Consider the following 21,426-nt stretch of genomic DNA (forward strand, 5'->3'; position numbering starts at 1 on the left):
CTTTTCCCTCATTATATGTTCCCTTACCTTTATCTTTTTCTTACTTTTCCCTCCTCCACTCGTTACTGTTTTCTCTCTTTTTCTTCCTCCCATCTCTGCATATTGCTGTAACTCCTTCCTCTATTAATAGTCTTTCTCAATGGTTTCCATCCTTTTCTCCCTGCTTGAAGGACTGGGGCAGGTGGTCCTACTAAGCCTTTTAAAATGAGTGTTCTGATTAAAAAGAACAGTTTAGAAACATCTAACTAGTAAGCTAGCAGCCCTGAAGTTATGTCTGGGATTAAAAGTAAGAATATATTTCAAAAGGGGGAACCTTTGAAAGCTGAAAGAAAGCCCAAGCATGCCAAATTGCAACAGGCAAACTGGCTCCTATTAAATGTTATCTAGAGTTGTACTGACATCACAGAACAAAGTAGACATCTCAGGCTCCTGGCATACATTGCCTTTATGGTCCAATTAGCTTGTTAATTGTGCCATAAACAGTAACAGCGGCATTTGTTCAGCCAATTTGTGGCGCCATAAAGTAGCAAACTAGCCCCAGCAATATACAGTTATTTAGGAACTCTTCTTCCCATGTCTCACTTTAAAAGTCAGTCATAGTCCATCTGAGTCTAGAAGACCAATCAGAAAGACTAACATGGTTTAGGCATATAGCTTTCATGTCAATAGAAAAAAAGGGAGCACAGACAACTAGGTTTCATGTCCAGCTGCCTATGACTCCCCTGTTGCAAGAGCAGATACCTATTTACAGCAAAGTTAAGAGTGAGGGTGAAGCAAGGTTGGAAACCATGCACCGAGCTGTAGCAAGACATTAGTTATTTTGTTATCTCACCTCACTTAGAAGATGAACATTAGTAAAAGTCCCTTTCTCCCACATATAAATTGAAACTGTTTTTAACTCATGTAATTTATCAATATTTTGTTTTAAAAATAATGTTTTAGATTGTGCAGCTGATATTGGCAATGTGAGACTAGATTAGTCATTCTGCTACAGAATACAATAGTTTAGGATAAGGTGATGACATGTTTGTAGGTTTTGACATGTTTAAAAGAACTCAGTTTAGTTATAGTATTGTTTTAGACCTTTTAACATGATGCCCTAGGTTCTACCATGGGGCTCTTTCACTACAGGTTATTGCTAAGGAAACAGAAAATAAATCTACAGTTGTTTGTGGTCGATAGGTATGTGAAGAAATACCCTTTCCTATTTTGACATTGCCACAACCTCTTGACTCTTTCTACTTTATACCACCAAAGATGAAACACTGTGTTGTACCTAGTTAAAAAAAATATAATAGACTTATACGTACCATTAAAAGCAGCAGGAGAATTCAACTCCAGCATTATGTTGAGGAAAAAATTGTGATATAAACAATACATACTGAGAAGCTTAGTGGGATGTGGGTTTATTCCCACTAGTGGTCAATATCCTGTAATAGCTCAATTATCTCTGCAAGACTCATGTTCTTCGATCTTCTCCTTACATACTGCATTGCATTTATGTCCTGCTGAGCCTTATTATGCTTGTCATAGCTCTAAGTAACCACTGCTCCATCAAAAAAAGTTGCCTTTGATAGCTCTCTGTTTTCTGCTATTGCTAATAGTATTTTAGGAAGGCCTTGATTTCATGTAGCTACTTATACATGGAAATATATTATTTCATTCCTCTCTTGAGTAAAGCCTAAAGAACATATAGCTGGAAAACTTAACTGAAAACAAATATAAAATCTTGTCAAATATAGGATGCAAATGATAAGACTGGTTTTGTTCACAGTGGGTGTGACTACACGTGCCTCTATGGTGCTGTTGTTACTGTGCAGTCCTAGCGGTGCATGGTTATTTTTAGTCACTATGTCACAGTAGCGATGCGCTATAGCAAGGGAGTGCGTTGCTATTACGACAGCTCCAGTGCCACAGTTTGTGCCAGCTGATGCTACATCGCCGTAGAGCATTGCTATGGTGAATGTAGTGTCTTGTGCAGATGCACCCAGTGAAAGCTGATTGTTTGAAATATGTTTGTAGAAGCACAGGTTTCAAACACCAAGAAATGTGAGTCAGTTATTTGTTTGCTTTCCCATGAGCACAGAAATGTGAAGAACATCTTAATATTGATTCTGGCACTCTATAATGTGCTGTTACAATACTGACATAAAAGCAATTGACAGTTTGGTTAACAGCAGTGTGATTAACATACAGTATGATGATGTATATTCAAACTGGTTTCATAAATATCCAACATTACTTTTAATGCTCAATGGTACTGGAATAATAATAATAATAATAATAATAATGATGCTTTCAACTCAAAGGTTGCTAGGTCTCCAAAGCAGCAGCAATAGCAGCAGAAGTAGCAGCAAAAATAAAATTGTAATAAATACATAATTATTTAATGGTAATTCATACAGTCTGATTTTAAACTGCTCAAATAGTTTGCTGATTTCCAAATTTGCTTAACTTCTGCTTACCCTTTCCAACTCATTTCTTAAAAGTTGCACAGCAACTGTTTCCAGTTATGTACATAGGCTTTGGATTGGTCTTTTCCTGTTTATGTGCTACCTTAACCACGAAGGTAGAAAGGAAAATGGAAGAAGACCAAAGATTACTTGAATAAAATTAAACTCCATGATAACTGTATTGCTTTGAATATTCGTTCAAATTTGCTGAAACTCTGAATTATTTGCTAATCCTTAAAAACACCTTTTGGACTGAAAAGGCAACATCCAGTGAGCTCATGCAAAAATAGTATAGGCGTTGAGTGATGCATAGGCGTTATGAGGGCACTTGACACAGATGAATTTTCTCCACAATGCATATTTAATATTGTAAATGGATCAGATTGCATCTTTTATGAAAGATAAGGAAACACTTCACGTACTCCTGTTGACATTAATCAATCAAATTACTTCCTTCCAGGACTCCAATACCAACCTATCTCCTTTGAAGAAGTAGGTTTTCCCAACATCCTCCCACCAAATTGCTGAATCAATACCATGGGGAGGAATTCCGATTCCGAGTGTTATCAAATCTTGAGGATACCCTGGCTGGAGAGTGGTGTCCTTGAAGACCCAGAACTTGTTACCTGTACAAAAACACATATATAAGCATGTGTAGGTTAGCTTCAGAACTCTCAATATTAAAATTAAAACACTCTAAGGGAATAAGAAAAACACTCAAAGGAATAAAGCAATATGTTGATTCTGCTAAATACATTTACTTAATTTTTTTTTTTATTAATGCAGACACTGAAAAAGAAAATAAGGTTTGTCTCACAGATGCCTTTTATTTATATTCAGTATTTTTCATTCCTCAATACTCGAGGACATGTTATATAGAACATACACAGGGATCATACCCAGAGTGAAAATAAAGTCAAATCACAAGTTTGTATGGGTAGTAGTATGATATATTTTACAACAGTAACACCAAGCAACAGACCTAGTTTTCTAAAGAAAAGAGAAATATATTTTAGGAAAACTGAAATAATTGAACATTTATATTAAAAAAACTGAACTCTATGGAAACTTTCACTTTCCTACAGACAATATACTTTTATTAAGTTTTAACCTAATTCTCGCAAGAAAAGCTCATTCTGAAATATTTTAAGGAAAGATTTTAAATACTTTATATGAGCTTTATTTTGCTGTGCAATGAGAGAGCAAATGAGGGCACTTAATACAGTTAATGTAAATTTTACTATTGATGTTAGTAGGAATGTAATGCCTTGCAAAGAAAAATCCAAAAGTGCTTATGTGATTTAAGGCATGTCCACAATACAGACCAAAACTGTGACCGTGATGGGCTCTATATACACAAACTAGCTTTGAATTTTCTAGCTCTGATACCAACAGAAGCCTAGCTAAATGGCATGGGATTTGTCATAGGTTGCATGACAGCGCATAGGACAAGTATGTTATGGGTGAAACCTCTACTGCTTCATCTACACAGCACAACCCAGTCAACAACTCCAGGTTTTCCCATGAATTTTCTTTCCTTTTGGCCTGAGTCACTGTCTCTGAAGAAAGTCCAGGAAGCAAAATGATGTCCTCCATTGGCTCCTCTTTCTTGTCAATGAGCTTTAGTTCTCTCCCCTGCTCAACATCTATCACTTCTATTTCAGTTACAACCCTACTTCACTTCCTCAAACCTACTCTAGCTCTTTGTCTTTCTTTCCATACAGTTGGCCATTACTTCTCTCTGCCACACTATTACTTCTTTCTGGCACAAAACTAACTTTATTCAGTGTCGGTATGAATTCCCTTGCCCCATATCCATACTCTCCTTGCTTCACATTTGGTCAGCCTCCCCTGAAAGATTCTCCTGATCTGTATTTATTTAAAAGTATGCCCATCCAGGACACTGGATAAATAAACAAAAGTTACATAATAAAGCATGCAGATTAGGGAATATCCCCAACTCATAATTATTCTGAACCTGAGCTCTGCCACTCACCTCTTTTGCCGGAGAGAAAGTCTAGAATAGCACTGTCTCTGTCCTGCCACTGTCTCCTCTGTGTTCTACCTGACTCCTGCCTGCAGGCTATCAGTCTCATCAAACTGAGAGAGCTAAACTCACCTTCTTCACTGAGCAATCTAAGTAATCACTTCAGTCCCATCCTGATACTAGTCTCACTCCACCGTCCTCACTCAGGCACTGTGCTCTGATCATCCTATTCACCTTCAAACTTCTTTGTATCCTTCCTTCACAGGAACTTCCTTTTCTTTCATGTTGTTCCATATGCTCGGAACAGTCTCTCTGCTCCCTTCTGCCATACAACCCCCCAAACCTCCTCTAGGTCCCTCTTCAAAACATGTTTACCAATAACCACTCATATTCTTGTGCCAACCTAATACAGTCTACATTAATGTAAAAAAGAGAATATTTAGGTTTAACATGATGCATATTTTAGAAATAATATTATCCTGTAATCTTAGTTCATTTAAACTTCTTCTTTCTTGCTTTCTTAATCCCAAATGACACCCAATTATGTTTAACAAAAATTGTAAATTCCATTGCAAAGGGACCAAATGTTTATTTCCATGCCAAAGCTACAACATATTATTATTAATCATCATCACCTGGAAGAGGAATAATGGCTATATAACACAGCTATCAACACCATGACCATCCTTTATGCTAATAACATAAAAACGTCCAAAGACCAACGGAACTTCTAAGTTGGTGCATCCTAATCTTACTATATCCAAGACACCCTTAATTATAACAGCTAATGGAAAAAGCTTTTAAATGCATTTACTTGAATACATGTTGAAGAAGATATCTTAATGCAATACAAAAGAGACTATAATGGCAGCCCAAACTTCATTGTTTTTAACTATAAGGCTGCTCTACAAACACACATCTACCCTAAGGCACTGTTCTGTATAAATATTTTATAAGGAAACTTAACATCACCCCAAAGACCAAGGATCAAATCTCTGCCAGAGTCACTGGAATGGAAAATCCAGAAAGCTGTTTCACAGTTGGTTTTATATTTTAGTTATCCCTCTGTGGCATTAAATAAGAGAAGTCTTAAAAAAATATAAAACAAGAAAGAAAAGTAAAGCTTTATCTTCTTGCCTGCACCTCAGTGATTTAAAGCATGCTTTCTTTTATCATATTTTTAATTAGGAAAGGGGATATAGTTTCAATCCTTCATATGCTGGGTTTGCAGAGTAAATCTTTTATCAGCTTCTTTGCAGCTGCCTGTCACCCACTTTCAAACACAGGCACTCCAGTTTGCCCAGAAGAACCAACCTTTTTTCCCCAAGCAAACTTCCTAGCCCTCCATGTCCTTCGCCCCCCAACACTTCTTCAGCTTCCTTCAGGCAATACTAATTCCCAAGGCCACCTTGGAGATTCCTATCATTTTACCATTTTCTTTGTAGGGATGCAGTCTGAAATTTAGGGCCTAATGCTACCTTCCAATAATGGAAAAACAGATTTTCTCAGTTTGCATTTTTGAAGTGTCAAAGACTTCTTAAAGAAGATTCCAACTAACATTTCCCTTCATTTCATGTCTGATACCATAAAGATATCAACATTATAAAGTAATTATCATGAAATCATACATATCCAGAGCATAAAACCTTCCTTAATGAATTAAAAATACATAACAAACAATAATTTCCCCTAGAGGCAATAAGGAAAGGGCCACAATTCATTCAGACTAGAGGTGCACTGATATATGGGTCCATATTGGATCAGCACCAATAAAAGGAAAATTGACATTACTGGCCAGTGTAGACGATAAATGTCACCAATAAATGCCATGTGCATGCATGCAGCTGCAGCATGCATGTGGCCAGAAATGCAGCCTGCCAGCTTGGAGACTGGCGTTTGGCTGCTAAGTCTGTGGGGGGAAAGCGGCATGGGAGAGGGAAAGGGAAGGGACATCGGGGGAGCAGATCAGGTGTTGGCAGCACTGGGAGGGGGAGCTACAGGGTAGCTACAGCAAATTTTGGGGTGGCTATTGCCCACCCTGTAGCCACCCCCATTGCCGCTGCTGCCCATCCTGCCCCCAACTGCCCTGAGCATAGCTTTGGCCCAGACCCCTCCACTGGGAAGAGGCCGGTGCAGCCCCGGGCCATAAGCCCACAGTGGGTAGCTCGCCCTCACCTACACACAAATCTAGGGGGCACATACCCCCTGTGTCTCTCCCTGGGATGCATGCAGTGGCAGGGAGCTGATCCCTTTTGTGTCCCCCTTCCCCTTTGTGTACACTTCCCTTCCCCTTGACCCCTGGATGAGCTGGCCATGGCTCCGTCCTGCGCCCCACCCTGGCTGGGAAACACCTGCCTCTGACCCAGTCCCATTCCTTCCCTCACTGTGGGAGCTTCAATCTGACTCCCCACACCCCTCCCTTTCCCCACGTCCCTTCCTCCCCCCAGACTTACCAGTCCGATGCTGCTCTCCAAGCTGCCAGGCTGCATATCGGCTATTGGGTTGGTACCAGCTGATATGGCTGGTTCATAATCGGCCATCAGTATCAGCCAAAAAAATTTATCAGTGCACCCCTAATTCAGACACTGGTGTCTTCTCCAGGAATTTTCTAAGAGGCAGCACCCACAACAACTAGTAATATTTTATCAAGTTTCTGGGTTCTTTTAAATATTGCTATTCAGTGAAAGATGGGAAGGTGTGTCCAGTCCAAATTTCTTTCCCATGTTTTCTATTGTAGTGTTGTGAAAGATGAGAAGAAAATGAAGCAATGCTGATATGATCAGCCAAAGACAATGTTACATACACTGAAAGAAACTGGTAATCTTTAGAGCTATTCCATGCACCAGGGAGGAGGAAGAAGGCATTCATGATATATAGAGACCACTTTAAATTACAGATTATAAAGGAGGAAGAGTTTATGATGTGTGGTCCTTGGAAGGATACAAAATGTTAGATCTGTGCTGACCTGAATGCAATTACATTTAACTGGGTGTGTCTATACAAGAAGTTTATTGTGGAGCTGCCTAAGTAGCTAATCTACATGTGCACCTCTCTTAGGGTGCATGAAACTAATACAAACTGGACTAGGCTTGTAAATACAAGGACTACCTTGCTCTGGAGTTTTTTCGTGTGCAGCAGTGTCCCTGCAGACACTGCCTGGCTGGCTGGAGCATGAGGTTGCTTCAGGGATGTGGCTGCCTGCTAGCCCTGCACTGAAGCACCCTCATGCTCCATCCAGCCCCTCTGCAGCACACTGAGCCAGGCTGGGGCAGCCCTGGGCTGCTGCCAGCCAGGGCATCTGCTCCGACCAGGCTCAATGTGATGTGCATGAAAAAACTCTGGAACAATAAGCTCTGGAGTTTATTCGTGCACATTAATTGCATGTGTAGGTGTGCCCACTAAGTTGGTCTACAAAAGCTAGTCCTGAAGGTGATAGAATTGTTGCTAGGGATGTCAGATCTTCATGTCATGTCACCTTTAGTATTCTACAGTTCCCTCTCACCCCAATTTTTCCTCATCATCTTTAAACTAGTGGTAGTGGAGGGACTACTTCAAAAAGGAGTAGCTTCAAATTCAATGCTGAGAGGAGGAATCATGTTTTTTGAACCTTTGTAATTAAGTACATATGATGCAATAACAGATGGCATCTGATACTGCGCCAGGTCATTTCCTTTCAGAAGATCAAATTCACAGCTATTTTGAAGTGGTGAGAAGCAAGATCTATGATGTATGTATTTCTAGGTATCTCCTATTTCTAGGCATCAAAAAGGGTAAAAATAAAGGAGATAGGAATCATTTATAATTTGAGCCAGTAACTTTTGCATAGCTTGAAAAATTGTAGTAGAAACATATGTGAAAAGAAGGGTAGATGCATGAATTGGAATGAAATTGTACTTAGCAAATTTCTTTTCACTATTCAATGTTACTGTAACTGGGGAGAACCTAAATCTGGTGTTTTAGTTACACTGAAAGACACTGAGAAGTTCAGCAGTAATAAGGAAGATTTTCATGTTACAACTAAAAGGGAGTGTTATTTTATAACTACACTTGAAGATATATTTAGTTTGCTACAACTGACACAATTATTAATGAGAAAGACTGCATATAAGAAACCTGAATACTCCATCTTAAAAAAAAATTCTCACTCATCTGGAAGAATTATATTGGAGAGTGGCTGGCTGTTGATTAGAGAAGGATTTTAGAAAAATCTCAATAAGAATCAGAAACCTTCAGTCTCAGAACTGAACACTAAGGAGTAATTAAGATAAAGATCAGAGGAAAAAAAATTCTTGACCATAGCTAGGATTAGTTCCTTTTGTGTCTAGCTTTAGTAAGCTAATTTTATGTGGTTTCAAAAATGGACCCAAACTGAGTGTTTAAATCACAATGCTCATTATTTCCTTTCCTTTACTTTCTATCTGGGTCTTCTATAAATTATAGCACATTATACTTCAGGCCACTTTATTAGTCAAGATTATAATAAAAATAAAGAAAGAAACCTGTTACTATTCATACAATTACAGTTTGATCCTTCTTCCAAATACCTGAATGCCTGTATGACGCAACTGATCTATCTCCTTGGCAAAGGCAAGCACTAAATTTGTTGCTCCTTTTAGGTCTGGCTTGTGAGGTTTTATTTTCATAGATTTTAATGAATCACTACATATTTTGCGAAACCTGGCCAATCTTTTGAACGTTTCATGTCTCAGTGTGTTTAGTAAAATCCCTGTTATCCGGCATTCTACAAGCCGGAATACTCTATTAACTGTAATTTCCGACTGGCCGGCTGGACACAGAAAGTGGGGCGGCAGGGAAAGCTTGCACATGGTGGCCACCACCGCTACCCACCACCCTGTGCTGCTGTGGTTCATGTGCGCTTTGCTGCCACAGGTCCCCACCTCCCCCACCGCTCTGCATGCAGCCACTGCCACCTCCTCCCCGCATTATCTGCCTCAGATAACCAGAATTTTTACATAATCAGCATCTGGCATTCCCCACTCATGATAGATAACAGGAATTTTATGGTATTCTCTAATGTATGATCTAATATAATAACAAGAAAGATAGTAAGGTCTCATGCTAAGAATGAAACAAGTGATGAAAAAAATTGTCAAAATGTTGTGCTTTTTGCCATAATGCTTAAATACCAAGACCAAAGGGAAACAACTGAAGAAATGTGAACTGTGACTGTAATTACTTGAAGTTCTGGAAAATCTATTGCTACTATTCTGAAAATAGACAGAAATAATGGGCACATGCCCCAAGTATATGTTTTTGGCATACTGAAGATGTTGTATGGACTGTGGTTATTTCAGAGTAATTATTTACTGACCACTACAAAAAAAAATGTGTGGTACATATAAGCTCTAATGCCTATCCTATTATATAACCAAGAATAGTTTCTTGAGATTTCAAGAGCAAAAATGTTAAACATTTTGTTCATGTCACCAGTATGGTATTATACCATATTACCTAATGGAAGAGTATTAGGAATTAGGAAGGTAATATTATACCATATTATGGTAAAATAAAACCTAGTGTCCACGGACCCAAATCTTAAATTTTAGGGCTTCTCAGGCCCATTGAAATCAATGGGAATGCTTCCTCAGTCACATTCTGGACATTTTTTCTCCCCGTCTTTCTTATTCTAAATATTTTAGATGTCAATGCCAGAATTGTGTCCTTTTGTTTCTCCCAAACTTTTCTAAATCCTCCTTTTCTCTAACTGGTTCCTGTCCATTCTTTCTTTTGAATTCCATGATCTTCCACTACCAGTAAATTTTATTATTCAAAATGAAACTCACAAGCAGTGGGATAAGTGCTGCTGTAAGTCATGATGATAGTACTGGTAGTATGAATTTTACAACAGCTTTCTTACAGCTACATTTGGTTTGCTATAGGCGTCAATAAAACAGATGGCTTGACAGTTTCATTTTTAACACTATTTAAATTCTCTTTGATACACAGAATAAATTTTACTATCTACCTTTGTGTATACACAAAAACACAGACACAGAGATAGGCATACACACACCGCAGTCTTTCTGGTATTATTTTCTTGTCTTCTTTCACCTGTGGCACCAATACTGGAGAGAAGCAAGAATATAAACAGTAGGTATTTTTTTATAAGTAAATACCAGGCTCCTATATTCATTGTTTGCATTCTAGGTCACAAAAAATCTGAGCAGGTACCCCAAAGTTCAAGAATTGCCTTACAGGCACACACTCCAAGGGTGTGATAACGTGCATTTCCCAGGGACAAATAGCAGTGGCAGGCACCAGCTGCCTTGCCTCGGGTCCTGGGGATCTTCTGGGGCTGCAGCAGCATTGATCTGGGCACGAGGAGCCTGGCCAGCAGCCAGAGCATAGCTCTGGCCAGGCAGGCTCCAGTTTTGGGTCATGCACTCTGCCATCATGTGTGCCACCCATTTTTTTGTGGTGCAGATTTTTGTTATGTTGGGAGATCCCAGGGTCTACCCCACCCCCCAGTGTCAAGAGTATTAGCAGCACAGCAAACACATGCATGTGGGCAAGAGGTTTGTGGTGCTGCAGATGGATTTGTTTTGTCACAAACCAGGAGTATGCACTCAACTGGACATGCCTCAAGCATGCTACTGCATTTTTGCCATTATTTTCAAATGGTTTTTCTTGTATAAATAAATATCAATGTAAATCAGAGGGGTATAACCTAGTTCACATTTAAAAAGAAATAGCTTCAAAGCTTGGCACACAAAGGGATTTCATGCAAAAGCAGCAGCTAATTTTTTACAAACAACTGTAATAGACAATGATTGATTTAACATGCTCCTCAAACCAGTGGTTTTCACGTAAGTGCAAACAGACAATGCTGTGTATACATGTGCGTGATGATATAAAGATTTTATTAGCACAATTCTGGAATAGCCACATTACTCTGAGTAGCAAAGCGATAAGTTATGAAGGGTGTTTCAAAGAAATGCAAATGAAACCTGTGCCACTGTTACAGATTGCTTGTATGTACCTCCTATTTTGCAGCACAACCATATAGGAAAATTTAAGCTGGTTGTAAATATTTTTATAGAGATACTATTTTTTATTCCTTTTTCAGTAAAACAGTTTCTTGAATACCATGAATCCACTTGTAAACACTGAGGCAGGAAAAGCATAATACTAAAATCCCACCTTAAAAGCTCAAAAATTATATTTTTGATAATTCTATAAAGTATTTTCTAGGTACTGCAATTTTAGTTCTGCTATCACTAAACAGGAGATGAGCCATATTATAAAACATTGAGAAGGAACTAGGAAGAGTGACTCCAGGGCTAGGGACAGAAGTTACACATAAACCAGTTTCAATCATCAGAAACTGGCTGAAACCCCTGTAAGAGAACAGAAGTTCAGTGCACATAAACCAGTTTCAAAATGGCTGAAATTGGTTTAAGATAAACCTGGTTGAATGTAGTATCAGACTTAACTGATTTGGGTCAAACCAGTTTATGAAACTTCTGTCCCATACTCCAGACCAAATAGAGGTTCACTGTTGTTTCCAGGGTGGAGGGGAATCTAGTCCCTGACTGGGAGCCTGCAGCCAGGTTCCCATAGCAAAAGCCATGGCTCTCTGCCCGTGCTTGCTCTTTTCAGACCTGGAGAGGGGAAAGGCAGAGAAGGGAGCTCGTTCTTGGGGCTCCCCAGCTGGTGCTGAAGGGTGGGATGGGTGAACTGAAGCCCCCGCTACCTCAGTGGGGCTCCAATACACTCATCCCACCCTGCAGGTGGGGCTGAAAAACCATAAGACTAATTCCCTTTGCTCCCTTCCATTCTGAAAACAGCAACAGGCTAATAGTTCTGAAGATAAAAGTTACAGAAGTCACTACATTTTGAAACATCATTATCTGATACCTCATGCAATGAGGGGTCAGATTTTCACAGGATCTGCCATTTTTTAAGCTTTTGGCTGCTATGCACTTGTGTTTGGTCATAACTGTAAACTGCTTTCTGTGGCCAGATTGGGGGAAAATTGTCACTTCTGTCTGCACCCTTTATGTAAAGCACCATGGATTAGAGTGGGGGCCTGAATATCTGTCTGCGCCCTGTTTCTCTTAATCCTCTCGGCTCTCTTCCAGTACTCCCTTGCAGACATTGTTAGGTATTTAGCTAAGAAAGAAGGATAATAAGGATCTATCAATTATGGGCAGTATATATACATTCTAGCCTCCTACTTCTAATTGATAACCAAATTTCCAAAGAACGAAAAGAAATTTAGATGGGAGAATTCATTTTGAGGCCCCTTTGAAGCCTGTCTGCAAGAAGCAGAGATAGTTCTGAAAGGAGTACAATTACACATTACCTTCTTTCTCTAACACACAATAGAAATTTGGGAGATTATACACTGCTTGAGGGTAAGTATTATCAATCTCAGGAGAAGAACTCAGAGGTATCCTTTAAGCAAATACAATGAAGAACTTTTTCCACTCAAGCACCATACAATCAAACCTAGATGTTCTGGGGTGGAAAGACTGCGGGCCTGGAAAAAAAAAATTATTTGAACCTGGATGTCTTCCATGGAGAAATTGATGAAAGTGATAGCACCCCTAAAATCACCTCTGTCATGCCTGATTTCTCTCTAAACAACAGGTTAAGGAAGTAGATATTGTCCTAGTTTTATGCTCGAGTCACAAAAAAAAGCATCTTTACTTCAGAGTTTTAGAATAAAGCTTCTGCCAGATCCTGATTAGCTTGACCATCTTTTTGGAGATGAATTATCTGATGGTATAATTCCTTCTATGATATAAAGGGACATGCTCATCTTATTCATGATTGCCCATGAAGTCCTTCTTTTCTCCTTGTTACTTATGCTGAGAAGGCAGGAATGTCAGTTTGATCTTTATGGCTGTGTCCAGACGAGCACAGCCGTGCGGTATGTGGTGCCGCAGACGTGTCTGTGGCACCACATACTGCACATTCAACTATTCTCTGCACTGCTAGGAAATAGCAAGCATTTTTTTTTGACCCCTGGATCTCCAAGGGTCAAAGAAACCTGAGCAAAAAAAAAAAAAAGGGGGAGTGTTGCATGTGGGGGCATTATGTAACGCTCAAAACTGGAGCTTGGCCAGCTGAAGTCATGCTCCAGCTGCTGGCCAAGCTCTGAGTGGCAGGATTGCCTCTGCTGCAGCCCCAGGAGATCCCCAGGACCCCAGTTAGATCTGATAGGGCCAGTCCAGTGCTGGCTCCAGTCACCCCACCTGGGGTAACTTCCCTTGTGCCAGAGGGCGTGTGGCACAGATGATGCCCAGGGACAACCAGCAGCATCATAAGGTGCCCTGCTGCTTCTTGTCCCAAGGGAAACAAATGTCCATGCTTGTATGGACATGGCCTGTGTGTGCATTTTCATTTTATGAATGTCAGTGGCTGTGTGTCAAACACCATACATTTGTTCCATCAAAGGAACAAGCTCAAGACATCCTGGAAATACCCTAGATCGAAACACTGGCATTTGATCGACTCTACTTTTAGGAGGTCTATGGAAACAAAGGTAAAGTGGGATGTGTTTCTAAGACAGTTAATGAAATATCATACATCTAGCAAACTACGAGACTTGAGTTCTGACATATGGCCACACTCATACAATACAAGATGAGAAGGCAGACAAGAAAACTGCAGTGATTTTACTTGAATAGAATTATTATTTGGGTATCTCTGTGCTATGTGAGAAAAGCCATGGATCTATACCGTCTGGGCGTTATTTCCTAAGAAATTATACCAGTGAAGAGGCAGCCAGCAGCACATCTGGAATTTGTAAATAATTAATAAGCTTCAAGGCTTCTGGGCAAGGATCGTACACAAGTCGGTATGATTGTTAAGTTTGTTCTTCCCAGTAGAACATGGAGGAACACTAGGCAAGGTTTTGACTGCATATATTCATCCTCTAGTTAATGTAATATAAACAACAGGAGTGACTGTTACAATGGCAGTATGAGGCTCCATTTCATTGCGTCTCATTGATTTGACATTCAAATTTTTACTTTTACCTGAAGCTAAACAATAATTTTTCCCTTCTTTCTTTGCTGCCAGCTTGATAAAGTCATCCAGAGCACTGGCAGTCAAGGGCCTCCTCCAGATGTTACTTTTGTTGTGGATTTAAAGAGAGTGTCTTGTAACTTTTTTGAAACATGCCAAGTGTTCAGACAAGCTGTCCTGCAATAAAAATGACAAACCAGTGACAGAGATGCTTCAGATTTAATGTGGAACATCTTTGTGGCTGGCTTGTATCGCAGTTTAATTTGAATGCGTGGCAATGTTAAAGCCCTGCTATGCAGCCCAATGCTGGCTGCATGATGGGGCTTTAAGATTCCTGGTACAGAAGGGACCCATTGATTCTGCCCCTGCAGAAACATTTAAAGATGCACTGTGCCAACCACCATCTCCCTGCATGCGGGGACATCCCAGATCCCCAGCACACCCATCTCTGGCTGTCCATGGAGCTGAGCTACCACCAGTGTGCAGTCTGCTGGCTGCACCCAGCAGTTTTGAGATGTGCCATACAGACAGTTATGGATCAGGGTACTTCCAAGGAATGGGCAGCTCCCCAGCTTTTCCCACCCAGGGGGACAGGCGCAGCCAGCAGATGCATAATTCGAGTCTGACAAATGTTATCACAGATCCCATAAATCACACAACCTTCCTTGCACATGTGGCATGGCACGATGCGTGATTTTTTGGATTCACGATAAAATTAATTAGACCCCAATTGTGAGACAAACGTCTGAAAGGAGCCAAGATGGTGTTCCTGCAGGTCTGAATTAAGCCCTCAGTGTCTTCACATCATAATTTATGTTTACGCAACTCCAATTACGACTAACAAATTTACACAGAGAAGTTCTCAGATACCATGGTGATGTAAATCCTTATCAAAACAAAAACATATGAGAGACCTAGACAGAATCAAGCTACACAGATGGGCTGAGTTGTGGAGAAGAAGGAAAAGAGGTGGTCTGAAGGAGATCTATATAAATCAGTGAATTTGATTAGTGGAAGCTAAAACAGGAGGAGGAACCTCTTCCTTCTACTGTTTTGTTCTCAGTAGGTGGGAACCTCGAGAAGGCAGACAGAGAAGAAATAAAATCACTTCTGTGCTGCTCTGCTCTCTCTCTTTCTTTATCTCTGTATCTTTTCTTGAGCTAGAATGGGAGAAAATGAATAAGACAGAATTAGAGCGAATACCAGCAGATGAATACTAAGGCAGCAGCTGTTTCACTCTTGTAGCATGCAGAAGGAAAACAACTGAAAGGAAATGGGTTGAATAGGGCTTATGAAATGAGACTGACAGATCTTTGCTTCCAGGTTAGTGTAACCTGATTAGAAGGATCCAAGCCAATATTTTTGTGGTATTTTATATTAAAAAATTAGTCTTAATTATGAAGAATTAGAGGTAAAGGGTTATTGAGAAAATTGAAAAAGGTATTACTGAGCAGATGAAAAAAATGTAACTTCTCACATGATTCTTTTATTATTCATTATTAACTGGCCCTGGAATTTATGGGTACCTATACATGTGCCGGATGCCTGCTTCAACATCAAGAGCAGACTTGATTGATTAGCACGCTCCAACAGCCTTGGCATCATGTGTATTTAGCGTCCCTGCACTTCAAAATGGTGGTGGGGGTGCTTTAGTGTCAAACAAGCTTTAGTTAAAGTGCCCCCGCTGCTATTTTGAAGTGTGGGACACTGAATACATGAGATGCTGTGGGCATTTTAATTAGAACAGCTCCTGAGAGTTGCTCTAATTAAAGCACCCCGCACACCGGAGTACATGTAAAGATGCCATATGTTATGGCTGTGTGGCTACCACATACACAGTACATAAAAAGACCCACAACTTGCCTTAGGATACGTACAGAGTTCATGAGAACACTTTTTATTAACTGAACAAAATATTCATCATCATTATCTGTATTTAGCCAGGGTGCAGTATTTCTGCATACTATTTAATATTTGCCACTTTGCACTCCACGGTAATATTTCGGTTTGGGATATAGTGTTTCTTCATCATGGTAGCGCAACATACAGCATTATGCTAGTGCTCCTACTATAAAGGTGGGTCTACTTTTGAAATAACAACCTCAGTATTACTTTGAAGCTGTTTCTTCTGTTTTTCATAGGCATAATGGGCACTGACAGATGTGGAAAAAAAGCCAAAACAAAACAGTGCTTGACTAGAAGAGGAATCACATCAGTTTGACTCAGCTTGCCCAGAGCTTGCATGCTTCAACAGGGGTTTTGGAGCTTTAATCTAATAGCTAAGGGTAAAGTGCTGTTTTGCCTTTTTTTACCATGTCTGTAAGTAGCCAATGATATGAAAAAGAGCAGACCAATGAATCAGTCACAACCTACATATTTAATTCTGAGCTTTACAACCGGATTCCTAATTGTCATTTTGGATTCTTCTTCTTTGACAATTCCTACCTTATAAATAATCATATTTTACATTGGCTTTCATTTCCACTGAACAAGTTTTGATGTTAAACTGGTATTTCTTTAACATAAAGTACAATTTTCAGATTAAATCTAAATGAGATGCATATTTAATAATTTTAAAATTAAAGAACAGCTGATGCCTGAAGTAAAACTTGGGAAAAAAACATACTGCTTAACAATTCAGTATACAAAACATATTTTCTTAGTTTTATTCTTTATCATACTTTTTTTTTAATTACTAGTCATATTTACATGAAAATAGATTATCTGTTAGCAATTCGTTTCCCACCTGAAATAAGAAACGTTATGATTTCCATCAATTCACTGGAAATGATCTGTTACAGTAACATGGCACATATGACACACAGTAAGATATATACAGCGGGAACAGATGCTACTTAAAATATGCAAATGTCTCTAGTAATACCAGAGATGAAGACAAAACTATGGAAAACACATGGAACCTTAGGGTAAAATCACATTACACTTAGACCAGTGTTTCCCAACCAGTGTGCCATGGCATAACAGTGTGCCATCAGAAATGAACAGGTGTGCCACGGAACTTTGCCATGGCAATGAGCTACAACAGGTATGAGGATGGGGAATGCCTTAACAGGTGTGCCACAGAAAATCTGTATTAATATAAGTATGCCCTCAGCTGGAAAATGTTGGGAAATACTTACTTAGACCATACTAAGAACACTTTAAACACAAGTGTTCACAAGCTAAAGTTCTTTAACTCATGTTATGTGTCCTCTGAGCAGTTCAAAGTTATGTCACTTCAGGCAGGGGTTACCTCTGGGCTGTGTTACCTAGCTCCTCTTAGGGTAACTTCAGCCTGTTCTATGGAGATAAAATAAGCTATTTGCTGTCCTCCAGCATCCCATGATGCACTGCTCCATCTACATCAGAGCAAAGATAAAACCCAGGTATCTTGGCTTCTTGCACTCCTGCTCGCCAGCCCACTAATGCCAAGCCAGAGCTATCCAGGCAAGAACTAACCCTTACCATATGACGGTCCACAACATGTTGTAACCTTAACACCACTTAAATATTCCACAGATTTAGTATGGTCTAAGCATAATGTGTAAGGTCAGCTTTACTCATTCACATGTTGTTAATTCACACAATTTTTAATCCACATATAGAACGTCAGGAAAGATTTAACATACTCTTAATTAATTTTTGTCTTCCTGTCAGTGATACTTCCTTACCTTTACCAGAGAAAAATTACAAATACAAAAAATTATATATATATATATATATATATAAATATATATAAAAGCAACAGAAATGGTAGCTAATATGAGCAAAAAACGTGGCAGGCTTGCATTTTACCATTATCTGTTCACTCATCCAGCAATCCCCTAAATTCAGAGTTTTTCACAAGTCACAGGTGATATTATGAATGTAGCAGAAAGCTTTTACTTATAGTATCAGCAAGCTTTCAAGTGTTACCTTGATTTTAGCTCTTCTTACCTTTAAAGAAAACAAAATTCCCCTCGCTGTTTTCATAAACTGCATCAATGCTTGGAGGCAGTCCCCTCCAGAAATAGGTGATCTGCATGGGATATCCATCCATTACCCTATTGTTTCTGACACGCCAAAACCACTGATCCTGAAAACCAAACAAATGAATCTTTTAGCATATTCTGAGGCCTCTCTATATGTTGAGCTGCTTTTCACTTTTGAGACTGGGAAAACACATTGAATATTAGTATGGGACAACAACTTCTCTTCTTTGTCTATGTGTATTTGTATTAACTCCAAATGAGTATAAAATAAATATAACCCCAGCCAGGAAATGACAGCAAAAAAAAAGCTTCTTACAATAGTGATTCAGTGATATGTTAAAATAATTAAAAACAAAATATTAGACATATCCACAGAGAGGCAGAAAATTGATACTACTTCTTTCCATGCATCTACCTGACTTTTCTGTAACAAACATCTATTCTGCTTAAAAACAAAGGAAAGGAGAGCATGTGTATTAAACAAAAAAAGGCAATATTCTACTTAGAAACATACTAACATTTCCAGTATTATTTCATAGAATGTAATGGAATTACTCAAGGGTGTCAATGGATTTACTCAGAACAGCTTTCAGGCCTATTGAGAAACAGTACTAAGAAATAATTTGATTTTGAATAGCTACTTCCTGTGTTTGCCATGTTTAGAGAAAGCTGTACACACCAAATGACCCCATTTTAGTTAAATGCACTGCTCTAGGGGTATTTAACATCATCAGTCTTGCATCAGGTATTTGTTTAGGAAGAACTTACCATATTAGTTTAAATATACTTTCCCTTGAATGTTTTCTTTTTGAAGGCCTAGACTGAACAACAATCAATGTCAACATTCAGCCTTCAGTTCTTTATTGTACTATTTCCAAATCCTTTGCTAAGTTAAGTGACTGAAGGATGAACAGTAACCTCCCTATATGCTTGATGAACTTTCAGTTTAATCTTATTCAACACAATGCAAATCTCCTGATATCCAGGAAGGTGCTCTATCTGCAGACCAGGAATAATGTAGGGATTGGCACTGTAACCTTACACACTATGTCCTGACACGAGCCATCTGAAGCTCAGAGAAATCAGTGGAATGACTCCCCCATCTAAGTATGGGAGGATTAGTTCATTTGACAATCTGATTCACTTCTTTTCTGTAGTCATTGGTTAAGAAGCTATTTCTTGCTAATGAGACCCAGGCCACTAGCTATGATGGTAGATTTGCAATGTGGGTACTGACACACTGCACTAAGAACTGCACAAATATGACCAAGTGTTGTATGCAGACTATGATATCACCAACACTTTCAGCCTTTATCAGTGATACCCATTGCACGAACCAACCCTTAAATCCATCATTCTTGCATGATGTTGCCATTCACAATATCATCTTTCCCTAGAGGCTAAACTTAGCCTCTGCTTGCCAGAGCCTATAGTTACACTGTCCTAACTGGGAAGTGGGAGGAATATATTATGTGAGGAATTAGGTGAGGGTAGGGCAACATTTCCTTGATATGGTTGCTAAGGTTGGAAAGCCAAATCTGCCCTTAAGTGCAACTATTTCATATATGACATGGTGGAAGGGAAGAGCAGGGGCTGATGAAGTAAATGTTCCCTTCATATGTAACGGATACTTAATTTCTTCACTATAGACCAAGGTCCTTCAGTTCAGACAATTTCTATGCAAAATGCTATGCCGAATGTCTGATACGTATAGTTAACTCCTTTCTTTTCTTTTCACAAGCAAATACAAATTACATATGGAGTAATAAAGAATGAATATTACAAGGGATGAGAGCCAAAAGAAAGGAAAAATAGCATCATCTCAGATCTCTGTAACAGAAGGCTAAAATGGTAGCCTAACCTTCCTTCTGCATAGGTCAGCCTATCAAGAAAACGATATCTGCGGTCTTGTGGGAACTGGCACAGCTCTGAGAACAGATTAATATTTTTGCTAGGGTAGGCTTATGGAGAGCTGTATTAATCATTCTTCTCAAGTAGAATTCGCAATCTTCTTTAATTGTTCATTTTTCAAGCAGTATATCTATCCAGACTGGCGTAGAAAATAACAGTATTGCATATCTATAGTAGAAAGAAATATTCCCATCCCAGATCTACTGTGAGGAAGTTAACCTAGTAAAAACTACTCAAATAGATTAGTCATTCTGAAGGGTTTGGTTCTGAAATTTATAACTGGATGAAAATGGTACTATTAAGAAAATATCTTTTTCTGCTCATGTCTGGCTTTTGGGGCTGCTAGTGCAACATGATTATACATTATAGCTGCAGTATAATAGTCTGATTAGACTACTATTTTTGGCCTCATCCACTTTCTACTATAAAATATATTACAGCTCTTAAGGAAGGCCAGCAAATCAATTTTTAGGATGAACTGTCTAAATTCCAGTTAAGAAAAGGCAAAGGGAAAAAAATCAAATGATAACATAGAATAACAAGGATCTAGAAAGACTGAGAAACAAGGATTTAGCACATGTTCCGAAAGCTACCACAGAGTATGTCATCTTCGGTGAATTTTTTTTAATCATAGCACATACACGAGACAAGAGACCTTATGGGAAGTAAAAGTTAAGAGGAAAAATATTCTCAAAACAGACATTAGAAAGCATTTTCCAACAGTAATAAATCCTTGGAATGGGTTTGCAGGCAAGGTATTTGAGGTATAATCAATCTAAGAATGGCTAGGTGCTGTTCTGGGAAAAAATGATGTAATGATAAGTCTCAGTGGGCCAAATGGCTCTTTGTCATCCTCAGATTTTCTATAAAACCCTCAAACATAGACAGAGTATCAGGGATCAGTTATTAAACAAAAAACAAAATAAGCAGCAAGCTGCAATAATTCGCAATTTATATATATCTACTGCTGTCTTCATTGGGATGGAATTTCCCTATCTTGTCTATTTTCCCAGGAATAGTATAGTTTACGTTATACACATGAATATTGTTGCAAAACCAAATCTAAAAAATATATTTTGTGTGCTAAAGGACTTATCCAGGTTCTAAT

At 39.0% G+C, this 21,426-nt stretch overlaps 1 protein-coding gene across 1 annotated transcript in view; it reads right to left on the bottom strand.

Moving 5' to 3' along the window:
* The window catches only part of MMP16 (matrix metallopeptidase 16), a 294,816-nt gene that overhangs the window by 21,130 nt on the left and 252,260 nt on the right, over window positions 1-21,426 (bottom strand). Inside the window, exons 7-8 of the mRNA XM_090040277.1 lie at window positions 18,373-18,511; window positions 2,929-3,079 (exon numbers count right to left, since the gene is read on the bottom strand). Of these exons, the coding sequence (XP_089896403.1) occupies window positions 2,929-3,079; window positions 18,373-18,511 (290 nt within the window). The remainder of the gene's footprint in view (window positions 1-2,928; window positions 3,080-18,372; window positions 18,512-21,426) is intronic.

This window comes from Crocodylus siamensis, chromosome 3 (assembly GCF_052110815.1).
Source record: "Crocodylus siamensis isolate JL-2025a chromosome 3, ASM5211081v1, whole genome shotgun sequence".
Lineage (NCBI taxonomy): Eukaryota > Metazoa > Chordata > Crocodylia > Crocodylidae > Crocodylus > Crocodylus siamensis.